Genomic DNA, 14,162 nt, shown 5'->3' with positions numbered 1-14,162 from the left:
CCATTGTGTGTGGTCTTAGCCCAACTAACACTAGTATTAGGGCCTTCGGCTATTAGGTTGAAAGCCTGGAATCACCCAAGATTAGCCCATTTTTAAGAAATTATATCGTTCATTTAGTGGATCACCTTACTCATACGACCTATACAAAATCAACCAACCCATTTACCCATGCACTCCGGCCATCCACCACCCTGCCCTTGGTGGCATGCCCAATTACCCATAAACTCCGGCCATCCCCCACCTCAGAACCCACATCTTGTTCGGACAGTCACATGGTGCCAGCGTGCGGACCAAAGACGGGCTGGTTTGGTATTGTTATGTTTTAGAAAAAAAATTATTTCTATTATGTTGTGAGAATAAGCAGTTGTGAAATAAAGCAACATGGTGTTTGATAAATTTTTTTGTAAAAGTGCTTTTGAAAAAAAAAAAAAAAAAAAGTAGTATTATAGTGTTTGATAAACTTTTATATAAAACAGATGTGAAAAAAAGCTGGTTTTTCAAAATTGGGTTTTGCAGCTTTGTGTTTTTGGCTTTTTTTCACTCAAAATCGTGAAAAAAAACTGAAGCTGAATGTTTACCAAACGTAAAAAAGCTCCCAACCTTTTTTGACAACCACTTTTTTTAGAATCACCTTAGTATCAAACTAGGGCTTACTCCAATATTTGACCATTTGATATACATGCCAAGAAACAAGAAGAGCAAACTAAATTGATTACATATGCGAGGGAAAAATGGAGAGTAATGTTTCTTTGATTAACTTTCTCTATGAAATTCTTGATTTTTCTTTCGGATTATATTAAATTTTAAATTACTACAATCAACAGAAAAAATAAAAGTAAAAAATGTACAAACACAATTGACTTTAACTCGTGTCATCTTTCGTAGCAAGCAATCCCAATATTCCCATTCCCTTTAAAATTCTATTTCTCTTACTCCACAGTTCCACTCTTTGTTTAATTATTAATTAATTGATGTTTAACTATAATTAAACTCCTTTACAAACCATGTTTCCCTCCAAAAACTTATGTTTCCCTCCATCTACCCCTCACCACGCCACCTCCCTCCCACCTCTCTCTCTCTCTCTCTCTCACGGGCACACAGAAAGGTTGAGCTTTTCCATCACCAATTTCTCCATTCTCCTTTTTCCTGAATTTCTGGTGGATTCCCAGTACTTTTTACCCAAATAGCAACGATTCAGATAACTCCTCCAACTCAAAAGCAAAATACAAAAAAGTGAAAAGAAAAACCCTATAAGATTTACTCCTAGTACAACACTGAGAAGAACAAAGATCAGAACAAACCCAATCCCTCTCCAACTCAAAAACCCAAATTCTCACAAATTTAAACCTCAAAACCCTTCCCATTGGAATTTAGCAATGCCAGAAAACTAGTACCCATTCAAAAGTAAGGAGCTCCCGAATTTTCCCGAGAAAATTTCCGGCCATGGACAAACCCAGATTCCGCCTCCGCTGCTCCATCACCAGGCTCATCTTCTTCTGGATCGCAATCCTCCTCACCATCCTCTTCTTCTTCCACCGAACCCCTTCTTCCGATCCCAACCGCCGCGTCCTCCCCAGCCTCCCCGCCTGGGAAAACGTCGTCATCCGGTCCGCCAGGCCTCTCGCCAACTCCACCATTGGCCACTCCGTTCTCGTCACCGGCGCCGCTGGATTCGTCGGGACCCACGTCGCCCTCGCGCTCAAAAAGCGAGGAGACGGCGTCGTGGGGATCGACAACTTCAACAAGTACTACGACCCGACGCTGAAACGCCGCCGTGCTGATCTCCTCCGCCGCCATGGGATCTTCGTACTGGAAGCCGACATCAACGATTCGGAAAAACTCGCAAAGCTTTTCCGGTCGGTGAAATTCACCCACGTCGTCCACCTGGCCGCCCAGGCCGGCGTTCGATACGCTCTTAGAAACCCAGCCTCGTACGTCCACAGCAACATCGCCGGATTCGTGAATCTCCTCGAAGCCTGCAAAACAGCCAACCCACAGCCGTCGATCATCTGGGCATCGTCGAGCTCCGTGTACGGCCTCAATTCAAAAGTTCCCTTTTCCGAAACGCACCGTACGGATCAACCGGCGAGTTTATACGCGGCGACAAAGAAAGCAGGGGAAGAAATAGCACACGCGTACAATCACATATATGGGCTTTCAATTACTGGGCTGAGGTTTTTCACTGTTTATGGGCCTTGGGGTAGGCCCGATATGATGTACTATTCGTTTACTAGAGACATGTTGAGAGGGAAGCCCATTGCTGTTTTCGAGGGCCCAGGCCACAAGTCAGTGGCCCGGGACTTCACATACATCGACGATGTCGTAAAGGGTTTGTTGGCGGCGGTGGACGCGGCGGAGAAGAGCACCGGGAGCGGGGGAAAGGTGGAGAGGCCGGCACAGCTTAGGGTTTTCAATCTCGGGAACACGTTGCCGGTGCCGGTTAATGAGGTTGTGGGAATTTTGGAGAGATTGCTTGGGGTGGAGGCAAAGAAGGTAGTGGTGCCGATGCCGAGAAATGGGGACGTTTTGTTTACTCATGCTAATGTAAGCTTGGCAAGGAGGGAGCTTGGTTATGTGCCCACCACGGATTTGAAGACAGGGTTGAGGAAATTTGTGGATTGGTATCTTGATTATTATTCGGAGTCCAATTGGAAAAGTGCTTGGTAAATGTAAATTTTGTTTGACGATGTTTATCCGTCAAATCTTAATCTTGGTTTTTTTTTTTTTTTTTTTCCAGTTAGAGATACAATTTTACTAAGATAATGTGACTCGCGTATGGCGCTTTATCACACTGACAAAAAACAATCACTACTAGGATGCTTTATAACACTGGCTAAAAACAATCACGTCTATGCATTAACACATTCCAAAAGTTTGATCTTTCGGAACTCCTCAGAATTTGGTTTATGACTAATTAGCAAAATTATTATACATAACATCGACATGCCTCGTTCTCATGTCAAAGAGGCACTAATCATGGTAACTGTCGCCATTAGCAACGAAAGGTTAAGCCTCGTATCTCAACGTAAACAGTTTATAACACAGCTGAAACCAATTGATGTATAATTTAGGAAGTAGCCGAGTAAAGACGTAAAATTAGAGGATTATAAACCCACAAACTGAAATAAAAATTTCAATGTCTTGATAAGATGTGCTTCTTGCAAAACGTACTTCTACTAAATATTGAAATATGATCCAATGTTCATATCCATACCAAAACCTCAAGAATCGCAAACACTACAAGTCTTAGTTCAAAATTAGAGTAAAACGGACAGGCTCATCTTTCAGATAACTAGGAAAGCTATGCTGAAATCGGGTACAGTTTAAGAGTCGGCAATTGTAACCTCCACCTCGACACCAGGTTCAATAGTGATGGAAGTAATTTGCTTGACAACATCTGGTGAGCTGAACAGGTCGATAACCCTCTTGTGGACACGCAACTCAAATCTATCCCATGTGTTGGTACCTGAAAATCACCAACCATAATTTGAAGTTATAGAAACAACGTTATAACAATGACATTCAACGACCCATGAGTCAACAACGAACGACATTTCAGACTGAAGCTTACCTTCACCACAAGGGGACTTCCTGGTGGTGATGTTCAGAACCTTGGTTGGCATCCTCACGGGTCCCTTCACCCTGAGGCGCTTGTCCTTGGCACCACGAACCAGATCAGTGCATACTATAAACAAAAAAGACGTCAATCCAACAGGCTAAAGGTAGACTCATATAAGCAAATCCTAATGCTTAATGTCTAAACAAACATAACTTTGAAACAACGGTACATGAACCCATTTCAACCGCCTTCCACCACAACGAAAGCAAATTGAAATTTAATCACTGCAATACTATCAATCTCAGAAAACCGAAAACATTCTGGGAGACTAGGACTACAATTCGGGTATGACAAACCAAATTATCGCACCACTCTCTCATTATATAGAAACAATGGATAAACAAACACGATATAGAAACTGTGGATAAGCCCATTTCAAAGACCGTCAGAAAACCCAAAAGATTACGGGAGATTAAGACAACAATTCCGATATGACAATTAAAACATATCAAAAGAAAATCCCACTGGTCACTCTTATTAAATACACAACATATAATATGAACAGCTCGAAGAAAATTTTCTCTAAATTTCAATTTGCAACAACAGATAAAGCTATCAAATGGGTTTTAGGAAACAGAAACAAGGTAATCACTAGCATATTAGTCAGTTTCAAACGATTAATTACCCCCAAATTAAGGTGTTCCAAATAATACGAAATTATGCTGAAATGGGCATAAATTAAAAAACAAATAGCGAAAGGAGAGACCTTTCTCGAGGTTCTTGACGTTCTTAGAAGAAAGAGTAATCCTGATCTTGTGGATCTGCTCCTGAGACTCCTCAAGACCTGGTTTGGTCGGCTTCATCGCTGCGTACGCCATTTTCTTCAGTCTAACTCTTCGCTTTCCTGTGTATCCAGAGTGCAATGAAACGATTAATCGAAGGTTTTTTTTAACTAAAACTATCAGAAATAGCACCAAAAATTACTCGATTTCTATCACGTTTGCCAGAACTAATTCAAACAAATCTGGTAAAAACTGTGTGAGAGAGAGAAGCGGACCTGGGTGGCCGAGGAGGGAGGTCGGGAGCTGCGGCTCGTCTCTTTCTCAAAGCGGTGGGAAGGATATGCAGTGTTTAGTGAGATTATATACGGTGGGTTATTAGGGTTTGAGATAATTATCTATGTCATTTTTCTAATTTCCAACTCAATATTTTTATAAACTTCAAGAAAATAAGAGTTCTAAATAAAAATAGAATCTAGAGTTCAAGGATTTCATGGCAACGGAAAAAAAAATATTTCATGGTAATGCATTTTTTCAGAGGTTGGGAATATCCATAGATGCTTTTCAGTCTCCTCGTGATCACTATCATTGTGCGATTTCATCAGCCGTAGAAATCGAACCCAGAATATGTCATGTGGAATACGAATTTGAAATTCATCTCAAACCACTAGGCCTCTCCGTGGCAGTGAAAGGGAAATAATTTTGAATTGTCCAACATTTCACTAAGAAACCTACGTGAACGAGGATTTCCCTTTTTTAATTTTTTTCGTTTTTGAATAATGTGTCCTTATTTTAATAATTCATTGTTGAGGATTGATAGAATATGTTTAATATGATTTTTTATTTTAGAATTACACATAACTTATCATTAACTTTGTAACTATAAAAATTAGGAAAACAAAGCGTATTAGTAATATAGTATGTACCAATAAAGAATTACATAATGTACCAAAGTTAGCATTTTATAATGTACCAAAATACATTGGTGCGTCATATTTATATATATGTGCATGAATGTGTCATTTCTCATAATTAAAAGTGAATAACACTATTTTTGGATGAAAAAATTTAAGTTTATTAAGGAATTTAAAAATGATGGAAATTGAAATAACAAGATTTTATTTTCTCGAATTTGTAAATTTTCTTGTTTGGTTAACCTAAAAGAACAATGAAATTGAATACGGAATTTGTTATTTTTAAACTCTCAATCATAAAAATTGAGAAATGACATCTCTGTACATGGAATTTGAACTTGGGATTTGGAGGTCCCAAATTTTAAGTTTTTTTTCCACGTGGAAATTCTAAATTTATATATTTATGAATCCAAACAAGAGAATTGGTGCCTGTAAATTTATAAATTATGACTTCTACCAAAATTCCTTATTTATTTCCCTCATCCAAACATAGTGTACGATTGTTGTTGTGTTTTCAGAATTTTTAAAATATTTTTTATTTAAGTAACAAAAAATTATTTTCAAACAAACTGTTATAAGATAATACTTATCTATGAGATTTTAGAAATTTTGTGATGGTAATTACTTTTTGAATTAATTGGTGAATTAAATATAATGAAAAATCATAATTTTTATTAGAAATGAATTAAAGAATGTTTGATCAAAAATCTTAAAACTACAAATGCTTGATTTAAAAATTGAGGTCTCTACATTAAAACGTTGATGGGTTTGGGTTACTTGGGCTTCTACATCTATATTTATGAATAAGGTATATAACATTATGTTATTGTGGTGTTAATTCAAGTTTTAACTTTTTTCAACTTTTTGTAATTTTATTATTAATTAGCCATTCAGTTTAGAGAGAAACTTGCCTACAAACGAAATGTATTATAACAGCGCTCAAACTTCAAAAACAACCACGCACGTGTAAGTGTCATTTCATCCTTCGAACTTCTACTCATGTCGCGTGTATTCTACTAAATTTAAATTTCAAATGTACTAACAGAGAAAGAAAAACCAAAGAAATTAATGTTTAACTTTCCATAAAGATACCACAAAACCAGCACATAGACTACACCGAAAGGCGTCAAGGTACTTTGACAAATTCCCTAATCCACTTTGTGTCACGGGCTAACAGAGTTACGACAATTTGTTCGTATAAACAGCAATATTTGAGTGCACAACAAGAAAGCTGGCGCGGGGGGCGGGGGGCGGTAAAGGCAGCACTTGAATGAGATGAAACATTGAAAGGTGAATGAATATTAATGGCGGTCGCTGTCGCTCTCATGCTCCATTTCTTCGGCATCCTCAAAGCGCTGATCGTTTATCTGAAGCTGCAAAGAAGATGAAAACGTGAACAATACAAATACGCCAACTCTACAGCAAGCATTAAGTGGATATTCACAGGCTTACCTCAAGCACAGTACGAGCTAGGTCATGATCCCCGTTAGATTGACCAATTGGGTTTGAAAGATTTTGAGGAACAGGCCACTCAGAATCGTCCCCTGAAAATACCGCGACATTCAAAACAAAGACGTCATACATAATAGAAAATTTCATATTTTTACATATATTGACACATGACCTGATATAAATGTTCGATGGTGCATCACATACCAACTGCCTCGTCTTCCAACTGATCAGCACTAAAAATCCAATTATGCTCTTCTTCCCCTTCTAAAGAAAGGCAGCTCAAAAGTATAATATTAGGGCACAGCTCATGAATCAAAAATAACAAATATCATTCACAAAAACAAAAATGTAAAAGAAAATAAACAGGGTATGAAGAAATCGTACTAACCTTCAATTGGTTCAGGATTAAGCTCTGCACACTCGCAAAACACCTCAAACAGAGAATCCACTGCCACACAATAAATAACAAGAAAAATTCTAACAAAAAAATCCAACAAAGTACAGAGGGAGAGAGAGATATATACATTGGTTAGGATCTGAAGGAACAAGTCTCATTTCTGTGATCTTGGATAAATCTAAGACACCATTGGATTCTGAATCTGAACCATCAGACTCATCCTCGTCATCCTCAGTTTCAATCTATAAAGTTAAAAACTCTAATCAGAGAAACGATGCACAAAAAAGCCAAAAACCTTGAAATTACATATTGAAGTTAACGATTAGTCTGGGACTTTGACAATATGATAAAGACACACAAACCATATATACAAAAATAAGCAAGTGATTCTTGTGTACAACAGATATATACTAAAAGGTGCCACTACTATATTCGAGAAGAAGATTATGACGAGATACAGTTCCAAACACAAATAAATATCTCATTCTCCTGCAATAACTATTGTTCTTAAAGTCTAGGAACATAATTCTAAACTCACGAAAACAAAAACTTAAGTTTCACCCCACACAATAAAACAGTTTCGACGAAGCACATGTCAGACAAGATAGCAACCCCAAATTGCTGCGGCAGTGCAATGATGAAGAAAGCCTATACCTGAGTGTAAATGCAAGGAGAGGTGTAGGCCTCCGGATCTCTGGATACAGCGTGCAGTGATATGGACAAGAAGTCCACAGCATAACCCTTTGCCCTATCAACGTCACTCAACCAAACCACTTGCCTGCAAGACCAAAATCAAAGCTAACTCTTCGATTGGATTCTAATTTTGTAAGGGATAAAAAAGACTACACATGCCCTTAAATTCACCTAGACATAAATAAACAAAATCACGAGAGGACATGGCGTACTTGGTGGAGATGTAGAGGGTGCCAGGGGACTCAGGGGGTCGATTACCGAGGACAATAGAAACACCAGGCTGAACGTGCATCAGCTCCTCACCGTTCGCCGCATCCAGTACCGGTTCATAAACACCGTTTCTTTCAACTCTTGCAGTGAATTCTTTAAGCCCTGCCACCATTTTGCTCGCTGACTCGGGTCTTTTCCTTTTCTTTTTTCAAAACAAAAATTGATGTTTATAGACAGCCCACGGTCACAAAATTGCTCAAATAAACTGTCATACAGATACATATATATACAAACACTCACTTAAACAAACTAATTTGCAACCTACATGAGCATTTGAAGTTAACCAATTAAATGTGAGGCCAACCCAGGTAAAAAGGAGCAATTTAATTCTTATATTTCCAACAATTTTCTCAGAAAAACAAACCCCAACGGTTGAAATTTGCGAAAACAATCTGAACGATGAACGGGATGAAACGAACGAACAGCAATACAAACCGATTTACATACAAGAAAAAGAAGATAAATTAAGCAGAAAAATATAGAGGAAGATGCAATTCAATAAAAAAAAAAAAAGGTGAGCAGGATGTGGTACCTGGGTTCTTCTTCTTTCTCTTCTATCTGCTACAAAACGTGCAAGCACTGGGGAAGAGAAGCGACACTGACTTCGCCTTCTTCGGTTTTCTAGGGTTTTACTAGTTGTTTGTTTAGTTTCCTTCAGTGGTTTAAACCGCCATTTTTTAAGCCGTGTGGACTTCTGGGTTCAAGTTGGGGTGTTGGACCGTTGAAACCGGCTCGGGCCACTACTTATCTCAGCCCAAACTATTTTTTTGCTTTTTCTTTTTAATAATGGCGGTCTTTTTTTTCTATTTTTTTAATTTAATTATATTTTACTTTGAACTAATCTGACTTAGCACAAGTAAGTACGAACTCAAATGCATAGGAGACCACATCCACTCTAGCTATGTGGTCCGACTTAACGTAGCACCACAAAAACTAATTGCTGTTTTATGTCACGACATTTAAAAATTCACATAAAATTTGAGACGGAGATAAGCAAATTGGAAAAAATTTGCCTTGTAATTGGTTTTATATTCCGCGAGTGTTGGAACAGGTATAGCTAAGAATCTCTGAATTAAGTTAGGTTCATTCAACAAGTGCACGGATCCGGCGTGAACTAAACCGTCTACGATACCTACAATGCCCTAAGCAAGTAAGCATTGTGGCTAGACCTGTAAACGGGTCAGTTTTATTTTGGTTCGGTTTGAACCTGACTGGTTAAGCTAAACGGTAATCCAAACCCAACCCGTTAAGCTAACAGATCACTCAAGCCCAACTTGTTAAGCTAATGATATTCGACACTAGCCAACTTACAAATGTAAGCACGATAAATTGCAATGCTAAATATAACTCCCGAAAACATCAATCTCAATAAAACATGCAATGCCGAAACATAAGGCCCTAGGATTGTCTTTCCTTACATGTATGAATACCAAAATTTTCAATAGCTAAAGGGTCTACAAGTTCGAAACATGGAGACACACAATACCACCATCTTCCCTTTTTGCTTTCCGAAGTATACCTCATCAACCCAAGCTAATCGCAGTGCGGTAGCAAGTTGCAAAACCAACCTAAGCAACAAGAGTGCTGGCAGTGGTTGACTCGCTGTAAAAACAAAAGAGAATTCGTAAATTGTTGTATAGAAACAGAAAACAAATCTGCTGACAATAAACTCCAAACGTCGCGTGGCAGATATGCAAAGAAGAGACAATATGTATAGGGTACTTCGATTATGTATCCGTTCTTGCAAAGATAGGGAATGATAAAATTATTCTTGTGATGCTAAGAAATATCAAATACATGTTAAACATTAGGATGAAATCTTTTGAAGCGAGGGGGCTTCGATGCATGTTACGACTAGATATAACTCTCGCAGTTGATAAGCAAAGAGCCCTGTTTGTCCAACACTACAAGGCCTAGAAACCAGGAGTTCTAACAAGGCGCTAGGAATGATACCAACACACTAGAATGAATCACAGAAATTTATATGTTGGAAACAGAGTTAAGAATGCTCACTATTTCCAGACGGGTGGAAGCTTCTTAGTTTTCTTGTAGTAACGAGAAAGCCTGTGGATCCTGCTCTCCACCAAAATCAACCGAAACTTGGAATCCTTGTCCTTCCTATTCCTCTCCAAATGCTTCCTAATTGAAACTGCCTTCTTGATAAGATGGTATAGATCCTCAGGAATTTCAGGGGCGAGACCTAGCCAACAGCAAACAATATTACGTATCATCTACATAAGTAGGCTATTATTTCGTCAGTGCGAAGCAAACTGAAAGACACAATACCACAGGCCTGTTTGATAATCATAAAGAACTCCTAATCTTCATATTTTCACAGAGCACAAAAACCGGAAGAGAAAACCTCGTCACATCGAACTAGCCTAATCGTAAAACCAAAATTGGGTTTGAATCACATGTTCAATATCTACAAAAACATATTAAGCAATCAGTCAGTGCTTACTCGCTTCACCTAAGTAATTTGGCTAATTAGAATAATGGGTTTCAATCCCACAATTCCCACTACACATCCAAACATTTCTAATATAAATTCCCACAGACATTAAACAGTGCAATACAATTCATACTGAAAATATTAAAATTACACCCAAAAAGAGGCATACCGTGAGCCTTGAGAACACGCAGGATCTTGCTTCCAGTAACGGTCTTAACCTGCGCAATGCCGTGAGAGTCACGGAGAATGACACCGATCTGAGACGGAGTCATACCCTTCTTTGCAAACTTGCAGATGTTCTCCTCCACCTTAATCATATATATAATCGCCTCAATTAGCATCGATAATTACATATACTTACATATTAATTTTGGGTTTTTGATTTACTTACATCTGGAACAGTGACCTTCAGCCAGCTCGGCGCACTCCTCTTGTACGGCAGCGCTGAGGCTGACATTCCCTTTCTGCAAAACCCCAAAACGAATCAGACATCGAATACTTCTATAGAGAGAGAGAGAGAGAGAGAGAGAGAGAGGAGGCGTACCCATGACTGTGCATGCGACCCATGGCGTCGGAGGCGGAGGTTGGCTATGTGCTTAGGTTCTCTGAGACGGCGCCAAATGCTTCCGCTGGTTTTTCAGTTCAGAGATGAGGTTTTTTCTTAAAGCTGTTTATATATGAAGGCCGGCTTGGACTTCGACCCGTTCCCCAACAGAAAAGGCCTCATGGGCTCTTTGCCAAGCTTTGATAAGAAGGGCCTTAATTGGTCATCGGTTTGGTTTTGATCACACATTGGGCCAGGCCCAACAAAAGAAAACAACAAAATTAGTTGCTAGGGATCGCTTGGTGTCTAAGATTGCGCAACGATCGGAATTGAGTTCAAGTCAGTTCTATAACGTATCACTCCCTTCTAAATGAGACATTGGAGCTAAGACATGTCCAGTGTGTGATAGTATTATTGATAGCCCATTATGAAACTAAGTTCACATTCTCTTTCTTAGTGTAGATAATCGTTTCTTATTAAAAAAAAACCAAAAACGCGTAATCCCCCTCGACCATAGAATTCGACCTTCAGGTCAACTCGAAGAGTTCTATAAGGCAGGCATAGAAGCTTGAGGAATTGTTAAGGAAGGTGACAAGGCTCAACTAAGGCGTCATTTGGGAGGTTACCACATCGACACAAGGGATTTTAAGGCCGCTAATCCAATGTAATTAAAAAAACACGACTACCACATATGATGTTGGCTGTTGTCCAATTTAATAAGTTTAGTCTCAATATTTATAAGTTCACTAAGCACCGATAAAAAACATTAGCTCAATTTAATTGAAATAGTCAAGTTCGGGTTGAACCCCACACAACAACAACCTTCCTTGCTTGGGCCATGTTTGTGCGGCAATAGAAAAGCTCGGCATCTTCTTAGCACCTAACATGGAGGCTGGAGAGCACCACTGGGGAAGGTGCACCAAATAAACAAAGCTAAAGGTATCGATACCCTGTTGGATAAAAAGAAGTCCAAAAAAGCAAATTTAAAGGCCAATTATGCTGATTAAAAAGCCGCCCATGAACGAAAACCACAACTTTTTGAAATTGTCATTCGGGTGACTCAAATTTCATGTTTTTAAAATTTGGGAAAAATCATGTCATATGCCATCATTTAGCTTGTCTTACATGATTACAGAGAGACCACTAGAACACAAGTTGTGCTCAAAACTCATTGTTTTTTGGGTCTCATTTTAAACAACTGGATCGTAAGTGATGAGTGGTGCAATTTAATTAGCGTAGAACTCATTGATTTTGTATATATAAACACACCTAAAAGGAGACAGAGCATGAAAATTAGAGAAAATTTTCAGTGTGCAAAAATGGCTCGGTACATCAAGTGTAATAATGCAATTGGTTGTAAATTTGAAGAAAAAAAATTATATTTAAAAATTGAGGCTTCAAACAAAAATGCAATGAAGTATTATAATTTTTTTTTTTTAACAAATGATATTATTTACACCAAGAGAGAGGGAATAGACTTAGCCTTATAATGGGCTAGCAATAATGTGGTTCAAATTTGCCTTTGACGATAATCAAACATAAAACCTCATACTTACAAGTAAAGATGAATACTACTAAACCTCTCTTCTTTATCGAGAATGCAATTTATGAGAATTTCAAAAAAAAAAAAAAAAAAAAAAAAACCTAAACATATATTTGTTTGCCTCGCCTCTGAGCCAGCTTTGCAAGGGATTTGATTTTCAATTTTTGTAAGTGTGGGGATAGGCATATGATATGTATAGGTGGCTGGGCCATTGGCATATAATGCACACCTTTATTCTCCATAGACATGTCGGATGTGCTAAGAAAAAGAGATGCTCTTCATTTCGACGTTGACCCTAATTTACTGTAAATCTTCAAACGTCCCCGATTTCTTTTAACTAACGTCCACACAAAAGAAATGCTTGATTTGATGAACAAACCCTAATCAAATGGATTTGGTATGCCTTTGAATCCAAGGTGTCGTATGGATGTGTTTTTTCAAGTAACTTACATATTGATTGAGCGTGAATTTGCACAAACACAAAGAGTAAAACCTTACACAGCTACTATACAATCACAAGGATTATGCTATCAATACAGATTTCTTGTAAAGACCACAAACGAAACAAGTATAAACCATATTAAAGCCATCGCCGAACCAAGTTAAGGATATCAGAATATGGTCACTGCATAACTAAGAGTTCGTTTGGAAGCGCTTTTCAAATGACTATAATCGCTTTTGGAGAAAATATTTTTGAGTTCCAAAAGCACTTTAAGCACCAATTATGTGTTTCTTGTAGGAAGTACATACTTAAAATGATTTTTCAGGTTTCAATTGTATTTTTAACAAAAATTGGGACCCAAAAACATTTAATCAAAAACGGTTTTAACTAGGGGTGGTTCGGTATGGGATCCCATACCGAAACCCTTGTCCCGATTCCCAAACCGAAATTTTCGGGAATCCCAAATTCAATACCAATCCCAAACCAAATTTTCGGGAATCCCAATTTTCGGGAACCCCGAAATAATTTCGGGATTTCGGGACAAATCGGGAATCCCGAAATGCTTTTGGGCTTTTGAACTAAAATTTGACATATTATGCTTTTGGGCTAAAATTTGACATATTATGCTTTTGGGCCCGAACTGCCAATTTGTTATTTATACTAATTTGCCCACTGCCCACTGCACAAATTTGACATAGTTTCATAAATTAAGTTTCAATCTACCCACTGCCCATTTGTGCACAAAGTTTCAATAATAACAAAGTTTCAATCTGCCCACTACACATGCATCATGCATGCAATAAAAATAAATTAGGTACCAAACCCAAAAGCAAAAATAATAGTTACAAGCCAAGGTTTTAAAATAAATACAGTAACAAACTCAAAAGCAAAAATAATAGTTATAAGCCAAGCTGGGTGGTGATTCTGGTGAAGGAAGGCTGGTGGCACAGTGGCTGCGCTTCAAGCTCTTGACGGAACGGAAGTGAAAATTGAAATGGGGGTTCTGACCTAAAAACAAATGAACGGCACAGATTAAATCTAAAACAATGAACGGTTGAAATAATTCTCTTATAATTAAAAAATAATATATATATAATATTTATTTCGGTTCGGTATG

At 38.2% G+C, this 14,162-nt stretch overlaps 4 protein-coding genes across 5 annotated transcripts; 1 reads left to right on the top strand and 3 right to left on the bottom strand.

Moving 5' to 3' along the window:
- The first annotated feature begins 726 nt into the window (after window positions 1–726).
- LOC103962003 (UDP-glucuronate 4-epimerase 4-like) lies at window positions 727–2,708 on the top strand. The gene has a single exon (XM_009374660.3). The coding sequence runs from the start codon at window positions 1,444–1,446 to the stop codon at window positions 2,665–2,667; it is 1,224 nt and encodes a 407-aa protein (XP_009372935.2). The 5' UTR covers window positions 727–1,443; the 3' UTR covers window positions 2,668–2,708.
- A 447-nt stretch (window positions 2,709–3,155) lies between these two features.
- LOC103961975 (40S ribosomal protein S20-2) lies at window positions 3,156–4,778 on the bottom strand. The gene is made up of 4 exons (XM_009374629.3): window positions 4,617–4,778; window positions 4,326–4,463; window positions 3,572–3,685; window positions 3,156–3,466 (listed from the first exon to the last, which is right to left on the bottom strand). Exons 2-4 carry the CDS (start codon window positions 4,435–4,437, stop codon window positions 3,324–3,326), a joined length of 369 nt encoding a protein of 122 aa, XP_009372904.1. The 5' UTR covers window positions 4,438–4,463; window positions 4,617–4,778; the 3' UTR covers window positions 3,156–3,323.
- Window positions 4,779–6,313: 1,535 nt separating this feature from the next.
- On the bottom strand, window positions 6,314–8,752 carry LOC103961976 (chloride conductance regulatory protein ICln). Of its 2 annotated transcripts, none has more exons than XM_009374631.3 (8): window positions 8,597–8,752; window positions 8,007–8,206; window positions 7,756–7,879; window positions 7,229–7,343; window positions 7,093–7,152; window positions 6,909–6,968; window positions 6,705–6,796; window positions 6,314–6,625 (listed from the first exon to the last, which is right to left on the bottom strand). In XM_009374631.3, the coding sequence occupies exons 2-8, from the start codon at window positions 8,174–8,176 to the stop codon at window positions 6,554–6,556; spliced, it is 693 nt and encodes a 230-aa protein (XP_009372906.2). In that variant the 5' UTR covers window positions 8,177–8,206; window positions 8,597–8,752; the 3' UTR covers window positions 6,314–6,553. The 2 variants fall into 2 exon arrangements, with proteins under 2 accessions (XP_009372906.2, XP_009372907.2); XM_009374632.3 differs by having other exon boundaries at window positions 8,007–8,201; window positions 8,597–8,750.
- A 628-nt stretch (window positions 8,753–9,380) lies between these two features.
- LOC103961977 (40S ribosomal protein S13) lies at window positions 9,381–11,211 on the bottom strand. Its single transcript, XM_009374633.2, has 5 exons — window positions 11,061–11,211; window positions 10,908–10,980; window positions 10,686–10,824; window positions 10,078–10,264; window positions 9,381–9,666 (listed from the first exon to the last, which is right to left on the bottom strand). Exons 1-5 carry the CDS (start codon window positions 11,081–11,083, stop codon window positions 9,633–9,635), a joined length of 456 nt encoding a protein of 151 aa, XP_009372908.1. The 5' UTR covers window positions 11,084–11,211; the 3' UTR covers window positions 9,381–9,632.
- Between the last annotated feature and the right edge of the window lie 2,951 nt (window positions 11,212–14,162).

Source organism: the organism of the source record quoted next, unplaced genomic scaffold (assembly GCF_019419815.1).
Source record: "Pyrus x bretschneideri cultivar Hongxiangsu unplaced genomic scaffold, Pyrus_bretschneideri_v1 Contig4, whole genome shotgun sequence".
Taxonomy (NCBI): Eukaryota; Viridiplantae; Streptophyta; class Magnoliopsida; order Rosales; family Rosaceae; genus Pyrus; species Pyrus x bretschneideri.
This window is presented reverse-complemented; position numbering and strand designations above follow the sequence as displayed.